The sequence below is a fragment of the Trichechus manatus genome, unplaced genomic scaffold (genome assembly GCF_000243295.1).
Source record: "Trichechus manatus latirostris isolate Lorelei unplaced genomic scaffold, TriManLat1.0 scaffold00109, whole genome shotgun sequence".
Classification (NCBI taxonomy): Eukaryota; Metazoa; Chordata; class Mammalia; order Sirenia; family Trichechidae; genus Trichechus; species Trichechus manatus.
The window spans coordinates 9,583,219-9,599,657 of NW_004444045.1; the positions used below are offsets into that span (position 1 = coordinate 9,583,219).

Below are 16,439 nucleotides of genomic sequence, written 5' to 3' on the forward strand. Positions count from 1 at the left end.
TACCATTACCTTTCCTTTTGGTACGTGAGGGTCTTCTCCCACTCATGGATCCATGTAAATGGGAAACCCCCTCAACAAAGGTATATTTTGGGAAGGGGGTTGTAAAATGTCTTCTAGCCTTTGATTTGAGAAAAAGACAGGCATTGGTTAATCCTATAAGATGAAAAGGGAAAATTTGAAAACCAACATTCAGTTATATACCGTGCTTACCAACTGGGTCCAAAGATAGCTTTGTTATCGCATGACGATTTATATGCTTTCTCTGGGAGCTGCTGGAGGAGTAGCAATAGTCGTGCAACCCTTGGAAATCCTGTCTCTGTATCTGGGCTGGCATCAAGGGAATTCTCCTGGTTTTCTTAGTGGGCAGGTAATCTCCTTCACCCTGATCAGACAGCTGTGTACCTTTACTGTTAGGCTGACCCAGCCTTTCTGCATGGAACTCCTGCCTTTCCTGATCCCCTGTGGGGAGGAAGCCATCAGTTCTTTAGGATATGAACCCTCACCAACCAATGCCAGGCTCGTCTCCTCCCATCTCTTATGTTTGCTGGAAGACTCCTAGCTTCAGTTCAGGGAAGAGACTTAAGTTCCTCCTGTGGCGTTTGTTCCTAGCTCTTGGCTTGTGCTCATCTCTTTCCCTTTTGGAACTCAGAGTTGCTCGTTTGTGAAACTGGAGCTGGGACAGGAAGCTTAGTTTGGGAAGGCACTGAGAAACAGGGCATCTGGCCGCAAGTGTCCTGGTACCTCTAAGATACATGTTGCTGCTTTGTGCAGGGTGTTCTGCCCCTCTCCGTCCCCCATCCCCCATCCACGCCATTGTCCCCCACTTCCGCTGTACTGCTACTTCCTTTTCCGCGGCCATCTTTTTCAAATCTCCTCTTTCCACTTTTTATCCTTTTCTCACCTCCTTTTTTGTTTTTGCTCCTTTTACTTCCCTTTTAGCTATGCTGTTTCATCTTTCTCCTGTTTCTCTGCTGACTTTATTCTTTTGTCCCCTATCATTACTCAGTAGCCATGGGATGTCCTGACCCGTCTTTCTCCTTACTGAGTTGTCTGCCCCAGTTGGGATTCTGGCCTGGCCTTACCTAGAATCAAGGGATTCATTGATAGTCTTGTGTTGGGGGCTCTTTTTTCTCGGAGTAGCCTCTCAACACTGGAGGGTACCCTGTGGAGGTGGGAGACAACAGACTACATCATCAATAAAACCCTTAGAATTAGCCTGATCTCATGGGAATGTGTCTCACTGCTTTATGGGACTTGTCCCTCTCTGGCCCTGGCAGACTAGAGGTATGGTATCTCGGTAGCTTACTTGTTGACCTTGTGTTGTGATGTGGGGAATGGCCTTAAGCCAGCCATCTCACAGTTTTGCTTGGCTGTAGAATAAGGATCATGGTGAGCTTGGGCCACTATGAATTGTGCTTTGTTGGAGACAAGCAGAGTCCAGTGGTAGGTGGTATCTGCCCTTGAAAGTCTGAATGTCATGTGGTGTTTTCTAATTAATAAGCAGTTAATTAATTCTAAATAATTAGATAATCAAGTTGGGTATATCTGCTTGTTGAAAGGTGTTCATCCTCCTTGGGGAGGAGAACAGCGCTTCTGTCCTTTCCTTTGGCTCCTTGGAGAGACCTCAGGGAATCATGAGGAGAAGGGAGGCTGGCTTGAAGGTGCTGCTCTTCTCATATTGCCAGAGAGCCTGCTCTGAGTCGGTGAAAGTTGTTCAGGAGCTGGGGCTTTCTTCTGATCCCTCATCCTTCCAATTACAAGTGCCTTCTGGGTAACAGCAAAGTGAAGTAAGTGGCACTAGGGCTGAGGGATGTAGTCCTGCCTCAAGGCTCCAGGAATCCCTCGGATTTAATCCTTTGGCACCTTCATGGGGTCACAGGGGCTGCCCTTTCTGACTAAATTCCGGGCAGAGTTTCATCTAAGTATTTGAATTGGAGCTTAAATCCTCTCTGAGATGATTTGTTCATCTGTAAGATTGGGTTATCACCCATTCACGAAGTTTTTGTGAGGAGTCTTAGTAATGGTGACTGTTTATGAAGGGCTGAATGTGTACCAAGCACTTAATTCTCCCCAGAATCTTATGAGGTGTTGGTCCTATTATCATCCCCATTTTACAGATGCAGAAACCGAGGTGCAGAAAGGTTAAATACTTTGTGGTCAGAATTAGTAAGTGGCCAGAACTTGAACCTAGGACCCTGATTCAAAGTCTAGGCTTTTGTCTTCTATGTATGTAAAGTGCCTAACATCATGCTTGGCATATAGCATAGCCTCAGTAAAGTTAGTTGACTGTGTGTTCATGGATTTTGATGACTATTACGGAGTTGGAGAGGTTTTGAGGGTATGGTTGGGGCAGAGTATTTGTGCTTGGGAAAGGAAGTTGATGAGAGTGAGACTCAGCCCTGCTTCCCGCAGAGGCAAGTCAAGCCAGAGAAGTTCCTCTGGGGATTGCTTCACCCTCCTCCTCACCAGCACTTCTCTCCTGCCATGCAGGGTGATGTGAGCAGAGCCCAGGAATGCCTTATGTGGATCGGCAGAACCGAATCTGTGGGTTTCTGGACATCGAGGAGAATGAGAACAGCGGCAAGTTTCTGCGAAGGTACTTTATTCTGGACACCCAGGCCAACTGCCTTCTCTGGTACATGGACAACCCCCAGGTGAGAGGCTCAGTGGGAAGGTGCAGGGCAGCTGGCTGCCCATCACTGCCTGGGAGGAATGCACACAGGATTAGCTTCAAGGGCTTCATCTCCCATGAACTGCATGTACCTTCTGGTCAGTAAGGAGGGAAAAGCTCCACAACACACAGACACACACCACACACACCCACAGACACAAAGAAAGCCATCCCAGACCTTAACTGGGGAGAAAGAAGCTCATCTCTACTGACCTGGGATCTGGTGTCTTTTCACACACTCAGGAATTCAGCACTTGCAAAAGTTGGGCAGAGGCCGGACAGGCTGGGTCCAGGCTCCAAGGCATGGCTTGCTTCCTCTCACCTCCCTTGTAGGGCCGTGGCCTGGAAGCCACTCCTGCTCTTCCAGTCTGGGGCACCTCCCTAGCAGAGAATGTGACCTGGTTCCCTGAGATGGACAACTGTTGGACTTCTTTGGTTTCCAGAAACAGAGAGTCATAGAATCCTGGGTTGGAGGTGACCTTGGAGGTTGCCCAGTTTTGCCGCAGATGAGAAAACTGAGTCTCAGACATTGGCATTGACTTAGGTGACTTCTTAGCATTTTGTGGAGGTCAGATACAAAGGAGGGGGGCCACGTAGGTTTTATTGCTATGCCTAGGGGTCCCTGGAGTCATCACTAGTCTGGGAAAAGTTGCTCTACAGATGATTTAAGATCCCTAGTTGGTGCAAACCATTTGTGCTCGGCTGCTAACCTAAAGGTTGCTGGTTCAAACCTACCCAGCAGTACCGTGGAAGAAAAGACCTGGCAATCTGCTTCTGTTCAGATTATAGCCAAGAAAACCCTATAGAGCAGTTCTGTTCTGCACACATGGGGTCGCTATGAGTCGGAATCGACTTGGTGGCAACGAATAACGATAATACCCCTGATATGGAATCTCAGGTCCTTTTTTCTGGCACTGTGAATACTGTTGGTGTTTTCTTCCCACTTCCCTGGAGCAATTTGGTGGGATGAGACCCCCAAAGACTCACGTGGCCCCTGAACAGCAAGATCATGGGTCACAGCCTTGCCGAGGAGGGGAGGTAGTAGGGACTGGGATCTGGCTCTGGTTCAGAGGCTTGGAGGAGAGGAAAGTCTGAGGGTTGGGGAATGGATTTGTGCTTTAAGATCTGACTGTGGAAAAAGAGTTGTGTGAGTCTCTAGGTCTTAATTTGGAGACTCATTCTCCAGAGGCGTTTGGTATTTGTCTTCTTGATTTGATGGCTGAGAGAAAAAGCTGCTGATACAAAAAACAGACTCAGAAAGTCAGTTGCTGCGAATCGCCTTCTCCAGGAAAGACTTAATCCTAAATAGAACGGTGCACCAGGTTTTCCTACCCCACGTTTCACCTCACATCACTGATAAACCTTCTGTTGGTTACTTTTCATTGAAATGCTGAGTTTTCAGAATGAATCTTTCCTGTGGACACTGTTCCACCCTTGACTTAGCCTGGAGCTCTTGCTCCTTATACAGATAGTCCCCGACTTAGGTCGTATTTGACTTGCCATGAACCGCGCTTACGACCGCCTGTTGTTGTTTTGTTTTTGTACATTTTTATGGTTAGTAATATGTACTACATACAGTGTTGCAGCACATAATTTGCTGATGTTTTCATTCTCAGATATTCACTTGCAGATGTTCAGTGTTATGATTTACTGTTCAAAACACTGCCATATAGCAGGCTATGAAAACTTAAAAAAAAAAGAGATATTCGTCTTATGTCAGAACTGACTTATGATGGAGTAGTTCTGGTAACTCAGGGACTACTTCTAATGTTTTGGTCTTGGGTTTGCCTTCAGGCCCTGCTGTGTTGTTTTCCCCACCTTTATGGTCTTCAGCTGCCCACAGTGGGGTCGACTAATAGGTTTCACCTAAGTTCATGAGGGAATTTCCATTGTGAAAAGAAGTAACGTTTAAGGTGTCTCTTCTCCATTATTGGAGGAACTTGAAATTAAATCTTCTTCCCAGTAAACTTGGCTTCTGGCATTTCAGGGGTAAGCCCTGAGTGAATTATAGTATCTGGGTCTTATCATTCCGTTTCCCCTTCTCCCTCTTTGTGTACCTTTTCCTACTCACCTTCCACGTTAGCTCAGTTAATTCTCAGTTAATTCGAATGTATTTTTGTCTTGATAAACCTGCTTAGCTCCATGCTTCCCTACTAGGACTTTTCCTAATCCGAATTCACTCACTTGGGGAAGCCTGCCTAGTTGTTGTCAGCTGCCTCCCCTGAGAGTTGGACCCGCCTTCAGACCCTGACCACAGGCTGAGTGTCTTGCTCTCAGTGACAGATCACCTAGGACCACAGTGACACTGTCTGCTGGATCTTGAATGTTGACAACTGTTAGGATTTCCCTTGTTCTGTCCTGCCCTCTGACTTGGCTGCCACTTGGTTCTAGAACTGGCACTCAATCTTGGTTGCTGTGCCTTGGGCTGCCTTACTGGGCTCTCTGAGATCCACCCTGCCCAGGGAAGGCTTCTTCTTCTTTGCCAACTGAGCTCTCAGGATGCTGTATGTGCTAAAGCCTTCTTTGAGTTTGAATTACCAAATACATCTTGTGGCTCCTGCTGGAGATTCTGTACATTTTCCTAGGAAGCAGTAGATTTTAGCTTGCTTGGCATATACCTAAAAAGGGAGATCTTTTTTTTATTGTGCTTTAAATGAAAGTTTACAGTTCAAGTCAGTTTCTTATACCAAAATTTATACACACATTGCTGTGTGACCCTACCTGCTCTCCCTATACTGTGATAGCACACTCCTCCTTTCCACCCCAGACTTCCCATGTCCATTCAACCAGCTCCTGTCCCTTTTTGCCTTCTCATCTCACCTCCGGACAGGAGCTGCCCATGTAGTCTTATGTGCCTACTTGAGCTAAGAAGCACTTTCTTCATGAGTATCATTTTATGTGCCATAGTCCAGTCTAACATTTGTCTGAAGAGTTGGCTTCGGGAATGGTTTCTCTTCTGGGCTAACAGAGTCTGGGGGCCATGTCTTCCGGGGTCCCTCCAGTCTCAGTCAGACCATTAAGTCTGATCTTAAAAAGGGAGATTCTTGATGTGATGTAGCAGTAGTTCAGAACATTTTTCTTCTTCATTTATGGGATTAGCTCTTCTTGTTAAACACAATGACCAAGCCACCTCTCTAGACTTGAGAATGGATACTTTGGTAAGATGTAAAATGGTATTAGCTAACATTTATTGCAATAATAGAAGCACTGTTCTAAAGACTTTATTTGGTTTTCATTTCATTCTGACAACAATCTAATTGGTAGGTATTACTATCCTCATGGAGCCCTGGTGGCACAGTGGTTAAGAGCTCAGCTGCTAACCAAAATGGTCGGCAGTTTGAATCCACCAGCTGCCCCTTGGAAACTGTATGGGGCACTTCTACTGTGTCCTGTACAGTCACTATGAGTTGGAATTGACTTGACGGCATCGGGTCTGGTTTTGGGTTTATTGTCCTCATTCTGAAGGTAAGGAAGGTGAGGCAGAGAGAAGAGGAAACTTGGCCACAGTTACATAACAAAAAAGTGGCAGAGCCAGGGTTCAAACCCAGGCAGTCTGACTCTGGTGCTCCGGCTATTATTATAGGTAGTGAAAGAGTCCTCATAGGGCTTGCCTAATGCTCATAGACCTTATCCTCAGTGAACTGGTCCTGAAGGGCTGTCTGGGCCTCAGAGGACCTCACCTAAGGCCCAGTCCCTGGGCTCCACTAGCTCAGAACTCATCCTTGCTCCTCCTGGATGCAGCCACTGACCTGGGCCTGGACAGCGGCAAGCAGAACTCCAGCCCCTCCCTGTCCTTTGGTAAGGAACACATCCACTGTCTCCAAGTTGCCATAAGAAAGTAAAAAGGTGTTTGCACAACATCCAAATCACATTACATACTATTTGACTGAATGTATCATGGATGTTAAGTGACGCATGACTGTGTTACTACTAATTGCAGCTTATGTTTATTCAGTGGTTACCATATACCAGCCACTGTTCAGAATGCTTTACATGTATTAGCTCATTAAATCCCCTCAGTAACTCTGGGACATAGGGACTGTTATTGCTCTCATAGTATAGGTTAAGAAGCTAAGGTGCAGAGAAGTTCAGGGACTTTGTTCCAGGTCGTGTAGGTGGTAGGTGCCGAGCTGGAGCAAGGCCTGTGTGACACTGGAGCCTGCACTCTTTACCTTTGTCTGCTTCTTTCCAGCTACTGATGGTTGTGCTCAGCCCTGTACACGGTCCTGTAGAGGAAGTGGAAAGGGAATTCAATCAAGTCTTTGCCACTGGCTTGGTTGGGGAGATGAAAACAACATGCATAAAATTATAGTGCTGCTAATCCCTGTCCATCTTCCTAACAATGTAGCTTATCATTGAGTGGCCCAGATGCCAACATATTTATGGAAGGAGAAAGAGTTAGAGTTTTCTCTTGCCATGGCCCATGAGGGAAAGATGGAGACGGAGTCTCATATGGAAAGTTCTCAGCCTTGGGAGACAAGAGGTCAAGGTTGCAATCCTTGCTGTGCCACTAAATTGTTGTATCTTGGACAAATCCTTTAATCTCTCTGGGTTACGGGCACTCTAGGTGATCCTTAAGGAGCCCTGGTGGCACAATGGTTATGCACTCAACTGCTAACCGAAAGGTTGGCAGTTTGAGCCCACCATCTGCTGCTTCTTGGGTGAAAAGACCTGGTGATCTGCTCCTGTAAAGATTACAGCCTAGGAAACCCTGTAGGGCAGTTCTACTCTATTGCATGGGGTTGCTATGAGTCGGAATCGACTTGACGGCACACAGCAGCAACAAGAAGTGATCCTTGTCATTACTTTTAGCTCTTCAGTTCCTGAAGGGCTAAGAAGAGAGACAGATCCTGGAGTTTAACACTGTTATTTAACACACATTTACTGGACATGTCCTATGTGCCAGACACCAGTCTAGATGCTGAGGCTACTGCAGTGAACAAGATAAAGTCTGCCTTCATGGAGCTTACCCTGTAGATGGGGAGATAGATGATCAAATAAAATGTGGTCGGGAGAGTTGTGGGGCACCCTTTCATGGAGGATGTGGCATTCAATCCAGATCTTGAAGATAGGTGAGATGAAGTAATTGTTACTACAGAGTATTCACATTTGTAGAGCACTTTGTGGGCCTTGAAGTGTTTTAACTTACAATATTTCATTTGATTGTATGCTCACCCTGTCATAAGCAGAGATAAAAGGGGAAGAGGAAGGCATTCTAATGACAAAAACAATAGTGATTATGGGGACAGAGGCAGGATCAAGGAGAGAAGGGAAGCTGACCTGGTTAGAGGGATGTTTAAGGTTGAGTTCCTCAGAAGAGGACCCTGAGATAAGGATTCAGACTCTGACAAGGATTTGTCAGGCAAGTGCTTTATTGAGGGAAGGGAGCGAAGCAAGGGTGTGAGCTTCGGCAGAAGTCCTGCAAAGGGTAGGTTCCTCGGGGGAACTCTGGAGTAAGTTATACCTCAGACGTGTCCAAAGGAAGCTGGCGTTCATATTCCCTCACTGAACAGTCACTGGTTCCAGCTCTACTGATGTGATGAGCAAAACAGCTCCAATTGCCTGAAGACTACCCTCTGAAGAAAAGCTGCAGATACCGGCCATTGAAAGCACACCAGAGTGGCAGAAAGATTATTTGAGGGGCTCGGGAAGGGCAGTAACAGCGTCTGCCACCAGGGCATACAGTGGGTGCTGTTAGGGATCAGAATGCAGTATGGGTCAGGTACAGCCTTGAAAGTCATGAAGGACAGAGTTTGGAGTCGATGTGGTAAAAAGTGGGGAATCAAGCTTCTTGAACACAGGCAGTGGTGACACTAAATGAAAGTAGTATGAAACCCATTAGCTAAAAAGGGCCCCTATAAATAGAAAGTTTCAATATTATTGATTATGGCCACTGATTTCGCTAATGCATTTAAAAATCAATTTGATGCCAGTATTAAGCAAATAGTTCTTAAATAGAAACAAACATTGACTGGATTTTCCTTAAAATATTGCTATGATGTATGGCACTAGCACTTGTATTTTAATTTAATGTTGGCCCCCATATGATATTAGAGATGAAATTCCTTAATTAGGGCAGCTCTACTTTATTACAGTGACCTACAGAGTAACATACTACATTTTAGTTGCACAGCAACACTTAACACTCCACCTTTTGAATGCCCACTTGGCTAAGCAATTGCAAGACAAAATTATATGGCCCTGAACAAAGTATGAACAGAAGCATAAAAACAATATTGCACTAGATTATTGTTCTTGTCAAATTTATTTTCTTTGTTTTTCAAAAAAATACTTAGATGCTCTTACTCTCTGTCTTAGTCATCTAGCGCTACTATAACAGAAACACCACAGGTGGATGGCTTTAACAAACAGAAGTTTATTCCCTCACAGTCTAGTAGGCTGGAAGTCCAAATTCAGGGTGTCAGCTCCAGGGGAAGGCCCTCTCTCTCTGTTGGCTCTGGAGGAAGGTCCTTGTCATCAATCTTCCCCTGGTTGAAGAGCTTCTCCTCGAAGGAACCCCGGGTCCAAAGGACGTGCTCTGCTCCCAGCGCTGCTTTCTTGGTGGTATGAGGTCCGCCTGTCTCTCTGCTCCCTTCTCTCTTTTATATGTCAAAAGTGATTGGCTTAAGACACAATCTAATTTGTAGATCTCATCAACATAACTGCTGCTAATCCATCTCATTAACATCATAGTGATAGGATTTACAACACATGGGAAAATCACATCAGATGACAAGATGGTGGACAATCATACAATACTGGGAATCGTGACCTAGCCAAGTTGACACATATTTTAGGGAGACACAGTGCAATCCATGATACTCTCCAAAGGTCATAATGTGAATTATGGATCATCATAATATCTGAAAGGATTGAATGCATCTCTCCTGGTAACTCAGGAGCTCCAATGGCTGAAAGCAATTCTTTCCTTGATAGGGACAAAGAATCTTAGCAGTTTTGACAACAAGATGGATTTTTGACTATATTTTAGTAGAAAGAAGACAGAAGCATGGTAGGAAATTATACTAACATATAATGTATAATGGACAATACTGTTGCCTTAAAGGTTAGGTGAAAGCTGATGTTAATTTATATTTTCTGTTTTAGAAACTTCTCTTAGCAAAATCTGGCTAAAATTTCCAATATTTAAATTTTTGCAGCATCTGTTTTAACGTGTCAAAATGCTAAAAGCCAATAAGATAACTTTTTTTTAAAATAGGCAATACATGTACGTGGTACAAAATTAAAAATGTATAAAAGCATATATAGTGTGGCAAGTGTCTCCCATCCAACTTCTATCCAGTTCACATCCTCAGAGGCAACCCATATTACCAGTTTCTTGTGTAATTATTTTCTGCATATACAAGAATTAATGATATTCAGCAGTTGTTTAGGCAGAGAGTTTTTTGTTTTGTTTTGACAGTGTTGTAAAACAAGCTATTTATTGGGGTCAGCATTTTGCAGATTTTTGCATGTGGGGGTGGGGAGTAGGAGAAAGTCCTCACAGCAATGAATTTCCAGGGGGAGCCATCACAAGGGCTGAAGAGGGCAAGGGATCCAATGTTCAGCCACGGGAGATTGAGTGGTAACATGTTTGAGGGGCTTAGGACATCAGGGTGGTCCATAGTCATCACTGATTGGCTCATGGAGTGTCTCCATCAACGTATTGATTCAATTCTATGAGGGATTACAAGTCAGACAAGACCATCAGCTTCCATGAAGGGTGAGGGAGGCAGAGCTGGCAGCTGCCTGGTGAGAGCCCACAGCATGGCAGGACTTTTCTTGGCTGGGCAGACCACATCTTCCTTCCTGGTGCTGGGAACCAGTTGCAGTTGAGTCGACTTCCACTCATGGTGGCCTCATGTATCAGAGTAGAACTGTGCTCCCTAGCGTTTTCTTTATATTTTTTTCATTGTCATTGATTTTGTATTTGCTGAGTCTTTATATTTTTTTTATCTTGATATGTAGGATTGTTAGTTTCCTTTGTGGTTACCTTAATATTTACCCCTATTTTTCTGAGTTTAAACCAGTCTTTTATTTCTTTATATTGCCTTGACTTCCTCTCCAGATGAAAAATCTATGTCTATATTTTTTAGTCTGTCTTTTTTGTTTTAATGTTGTTATCTTTTACATATTGACATCTGTATTTCCCTATTTTCAGTGTTTTAGCTTTGATTTATTTTTGTGACTTCCCTATCTGGGTTGATACTTGGTTGCTCTGTCCTGTGTTCTAGTCTTGGGTTGTTATCTGATGTTATTGATTTTCTAACCAGAGGACTCCCCTTAGTATTTCTTGTAATTTTAGTTTGGTTTTTGCAAATTCCCTAAACTTCTGTTTATCTGGACGTGCCTTAATTTTGCCATCATATTTGAGAGACAGTTTTGCTGGTATATAATTGTTTGCTGGTGATTTTTTTCCTTCAAGGCTTTATGTATGTCATCCCATTGCCTTCTTGCCTGCATGGTTTTTGCTGAGTAGTCCGAGCTTATTCTTATTGACTCTCCTTTGTAGATGACTTTCGTTTATCCCTAGCCACCCTTAAAATTCTCTCTTTATCTTTGGTTTTGGCAAGTTTGATCATAATATGTCTTGGTGACTTTCTTTTGGGATCTGCTTTATGTGGGGTTCGATGAGCATCTTAGACAGATAGCTTCTCATCTTTCACGATATAAGGGAAGTTTTCTGCCAACAAATCTCCAACAATTCTTTCTGTATTTTCTGTTATCCCCCCTGTTCTGGTACTCCAGTCACTCGTAGGTTATTCCTCTTGATAGAGTCCCACATAATTCTTAAAGTTTCTTCATTTTTTAAAATTCTTTTATCTGATTTTTCCTCAAATAAGTTGGTGTCAAGTGCTTTATCTTCAATCTCACTAATTCTGACTTCTTTTGCCTCAATTCTGCTCCTCTGACTTTCTATTGAGTTGTCTAATTCTGAAATTTCATTGTTCATCTTCTGGATTTCTGTCTGCTGTCTCTGTGTGGATTCTTGCAGCCTATTAAATTTGTCATTATGCTCTTGAATAACCTTCTTAAGATCCTCTATTGCTTTGTCCACGTGTTCCTTAGCTTGGTCTGCGTTTTGCCTCATCTCCTTCCTGATATCTTAAAGAGTTCTCTATATTAATCTTTTGTATTCCACCTCTGGTAATTCCAAGAAATTCTCTTCCTCTGGAAAATTTCTTGATTCTCTATTTTGAAAGCTTGCTGAAGCCATCATAGTCTGCCTCTTTATGTGATTTGATATTGACTGTTGTCTCTGAGCCATCAATAAGTTATTATGTTTATTTATTTTATGTTTGCTTACTCTGTCCTAGTTTCTTGTTTTGTTTTGTTTTGATATGCCCAAATAGGCTGCTTGTGTGAGCTAGTTTGATTATTGGTACTTTGAAGCTCTAACGTCCTGTTACCAGGTGGTTAGATCTGTTACTAGGTATGTGAGCACAGGATTCCATTTACTTTTCTTGTATGGATTCAGCTCAGGTGTCCAGGTAGCCAGTCACCAAGTGTGTGGTGCAGGCTCTAACCTACAGTCCTAGACTGGCATGGGTGATTGGTGTAGGCACAGGTATCTGGCTGCAGTAGGGGGTCACATGCTGAGCAAGGCAGGGGGCTGACGGCTGCCCGAGTATCTGGGAGGAAAGCATCTCCCTGTTTCCTAGAGTGCCTAGGTGGGTGGGTTTTGCAGCCGGACTATGAGCACCCCGTGCTGTTGTCCACTTGTTCTTGGACCCCTGTCACAGGTGGCTAGGTGGCATGGGCTGAGCCACCAGTCCTTAGGCCCCTGATGTGGGTAGATGAAGACCCTCCTTAATGGGTAGAGCAGTGTCACATGTCATGAACTTGCCACTTAAACAGTTGAAGTTAGACTTCAGGTATATATCCTGTGGTACTGTAGTAATGAGGGCCTACACTGTTGAAATGGGCCCACACAAGTCTATGCAGGGGTGAAAGGCACAGTCTGTGGACCCCTTATGCCTGTGCCTAGGCAAAGGAGCTGTGCCTCCCTGAGGTGAGCCAATAGATTATTTTTTCCCCTATTTGTTAATTTGTTCCCTCTCCAAGGCTGGGAGAATGGCTCAGGGCATGACGGGTCCTATTTCTGGCGCAGGGGACTCGGCAGTCACTGAAGCTGTCCTGGACCTGGCGCAGAGCAGGGAGTGGGGAGGTAAATGGGAGAGAGGTGTTTCCCAAAGGGGGGTGTTTTTTTATCTGCACAGTAGGCCAGATGCAAGTACTTATCTTTCATGGATCGAGCACTGCTTCTCACTGGTTCTGGATGGCCGAGTAGACTCTCTGCCACTGGGTCTCTCCCGATGTGGAAAACGCCTCCCGAGTGCCACTGCTTGCCTCACTGCTGATCTGGCCTGAAGGGCTCCAGCTACCGCCGGGTCAGGTCTGGCAACTCCTCACTGCTTCCGAACCATCTCTCCCTCCCCCTGCCACTCAGTCTGTTTCCTCAACTTTGCCTTTGATGTTCAGGGCTCCTAGATTGTCATATATAATCCATTCACTTGTTTTTTTGTGTTTTTGTTGTGAGAGGGACCACTGGAAGCATCTGACTACTCCGCCATCTTGGGTTTTCTTTTTCTTTTTTTTAAATAATATTTTATTGTGTTTTAGATGAAAGTTTACACAGCGAATTAGGTTCCCATTTAACATTTTTATACAGATTGCTCCGTGACATTGGTTACAATTTTTACAATGTGTCAGTATTCTCATTATTTCCATTCTCTTTGTCCTATTTCCATGAATCTAGCTTCCCTTCCCCTCCTAGCAAAGAATTTTTAATTCACAAACTGTGTATAATTGATATATTAACTATCCATGTAGACACATAGTTTCAGGGGTTAAGTAGAGTTGCTGACGTGCTTTTGTCCATGTTGCATTAGAGTAAGAATACAGAATCCTTTGGGGAAAATAATGTCAAAAGAAAATATCAAGTGACTGATTAGTACTTTCACTAAAAGCAAATTCTGCTAAGGAATTAAAGTTTTAAAAAATAAAATTATGTGTGGACTTTTTCAAAGTTAAATGAATTACTATAAGTGCCATTTTGTTTTATGTATTTTCTCTAGTAATTTTATTTTTTAAATAACTCTTGTCTTTATAACAGTATATACTTTTTCTGAATTAAAAACCATTGAACACTATTTAAGGAGCACTTGGGCACAATAGGGGGCCCTGCTGGTGAAGTGGTTAAGAGCTACAGAGAGCTATGGCAAGCTACGGCTGCTAACCAAAAGTTTGAATCCACCAGCCACTCCTTGGAAACCCTATGGAGCAGTTCTACTCTGTCCTATAGGGTCGCTATGAGTTGGAATCGACTCGACAGCAATGCGTTTGGTTTTTGATTTGGGGGTGTTGTAGGGGAAAAACATCATAAAGTTTAGTAAAGCAAAAAGAAAGTTTTATTCAGCATATATACAAAAGGGCAGAAGTGGGAAGTGGACAGCCATGCTGCCAGAGCCATGTCTGCCCAAGTCCAAGGAAATATCACAGAACAGACAAAAGTGGGAAAACGGACAACTATGCTGCCACAGCCATGTCTGCCCAAGTCCAAAGAATATTACAGAATAGGCAAGAGTGGGAAAACAGACAAACATGCTGCCACAGCCATGTCTGCCCTAGTCCAAAGAACCATGACAGAGTCATCAATATATATAAACATTACAAATGGGCAAAATCATTGAAAGCTTAGCCTTTTCAGATTGGCTAGAAACTGTGATCCTACATTTTGAATTGTCCTTCTTAACAATCATTGGTACAGGTTTCAGTAACAAGAGTCAGGAGGGTCTTCATTGGCCCAACAAATTTCTATTCACTAAATGCTAATAGAAAAAGAGTGGAAAGTCTTCTGTGTTCTGTTTGATTGGCTTTATGTGAAAGTTTCCCTAAAAGATATTTTCCAAGATTATCTTAGCTATTGTCTTTACACTTCAGGGCCCAGTTGATGTGTCCTTGTGAGTCCTTGTGAGCCCAGCTCCAGCAGGGTCACATTCTCTATGCTCAAGGAGAGGGGATAATAACTCCAATATTATTTCCTAAATCAGGGGACAATAGTGATTAATAGTTAGTACTACTTGGTATTAAAGTCCACGCAGCTAAAGAAATAGAAGCAAACTAAACCCGTTGCCATAACGTCTATTTCAACTCATAGTGACCCTATAGGATAGAGCAGAACTGTCCCATAGAGTTTCCAAGGAGCAGCTGGTGGATTAGAACCGCCAACCTTTTGGTTAGCAACTGAGCTCTTAACCACGGCTCCACCAGGGCTCTGATGACTGTTCGAGGCTTTCTTAAAATTTGTCTTTGGTTATATTTTTGTTTTAAATTTAGTGAAAGCTTTAGATTTTAATTTTCAACAATTTGTTTAATGTATCTATTATATAAATGTATTTATATATGTCATGGATTGACGTGTGTATCAGTTTGGCTGGGCCATGATTTCCAGTATTGTGTGATTTTCCTATGTGTTGTAAATCCTGCCTCTATGATATTAGTGAGGGAGGATGGGTGGCAGTTGTATTAGTGAGGCAGGACTCAATTTACAAGATTGGATTGTGTCCTGGGGTAATCTCTTGAGATATAAAAGACAGAAGTGAGCAGTGAGACAGGGGGACCTCACACCATCAAGAAAACGGTACCGGGAGCAGAGCGCGTCTTTTTGACCTGGGGTCCCTGCGCCCAGAAGCTCCTAGTCTGGGGGAACATTGATGAGAAGGCCAACAGAGAGAGAAAGCCTTCCCCTGGAGCTGACAACCTGAATTTGGATTTTTAGCCTCCTTTACTGTAAGTAAATAAACTTCTCTTTGTTAAAACCATCCACTTGTGGTATTTCTGTTATAGCAGCACTAGATGACTAAGACAATATATTTATATACAAATGTATATTTATATACAAAATTTTATTGTTATTAACATAATGTCTGTAAGGCAAAGCAGATGTCTAGGGTGGTGGTGGGTGGGAGTGAAGAAGAAGGGACAGATTTAAAGGCCACTATGAAAGGCACTCTGGTGGAGCATGGTTAAGTACTTGACTGCTAACCAAAGGGTTGGTGGTTCAGATCCACCCAGTGGCTCCACAGCAGAAAGATTTGGTGCTCTGCTTCCATAAAGATGACAGCCTTGGAGACCCTATGGAGCAGTTCTACTCTGTTACATGAGGTTGCTATGAGTTGGAAATCAACTCGATGGCACCTAACAACACAGTGAAAGGGAGCAGAATCCCTGGGTGGTGCAAACAGGTAACGTGCTCAGCTGCTAACCGAAAGGTTGGAGGTCCAAGTCCATCCAGAGGCACCTCAGAAGAAACGGCTGGTGATCTACTTCTGAAAAATCAGCCATTGAAAACCCTGTGAGGAGTCCCTGGGTGGCACCAATGGTTAAGTGCTCAGCTACTAACTGAAAGATTGGTTGTTTGAATCCACCCAGCAGTACCTTGGAAGAAAGGCTGGCATCATAGCCATTGAAAACCCTAAAAAAAAAAAAAAAGAAAGAAAGAAAACCCTGTGGACTAGCCTATGGGACATAAAGTGATACTCGTGAAGACGGTGCTTCTTAGCTCAAGTAGATACGTGCGACTAAATGGGCAGCTCCTGTCCAGAGGTGAGATGAGAAGGAGAAGGCAGAGAGGGTCAGGAGCTCATTGGATGGACATGGAAAATCGGGTGGAAAGGAGGAGTGTGCTGTCACAGTATAGGGAGAGCAATTAGGGTCACATAACATTGTATGTATAAATTTTTGTATGAGAGACTAACTTGAATTG

At 43.7% G+C, this 16,439-nt stretch overlaps 1 protein-coding gene across 5 annotated transcripts in view; it reads left to right on the forward strand.

Moving 5' to 3' along the window:
- PLEKHA2 (pleckstrin homology domain containing A2) overlaps nucleotides 1-16,439 on the forward strand; it is an 85,345-nt gene that overhangs the window by 23,956 nt on the left and 44,950 nt on the right. For 4 of the 5 annotated variants that reach the window (XM_023737862.1, XM_023737864.1, XM_023737863.1 and 1 more), the window contains one exon: nucleotides 2,491-2,654. The exons of the other annotated variant lie outside the window; for it this stretch is intronic. In XM_023737862.1, coding sequence (XP_023593630.1) covers nucleotides 2,514-2,654 — 141 coding nt within the window. In that variant the 5' untranslated portion in view covers nucleotides 2,491-2,513. The remainder of the gene's footprint in view (nucleotides 1-2,490; nucleotides 2,655-16,439) is intronic. 5 annotated transcript variants of the gene reach the window in all.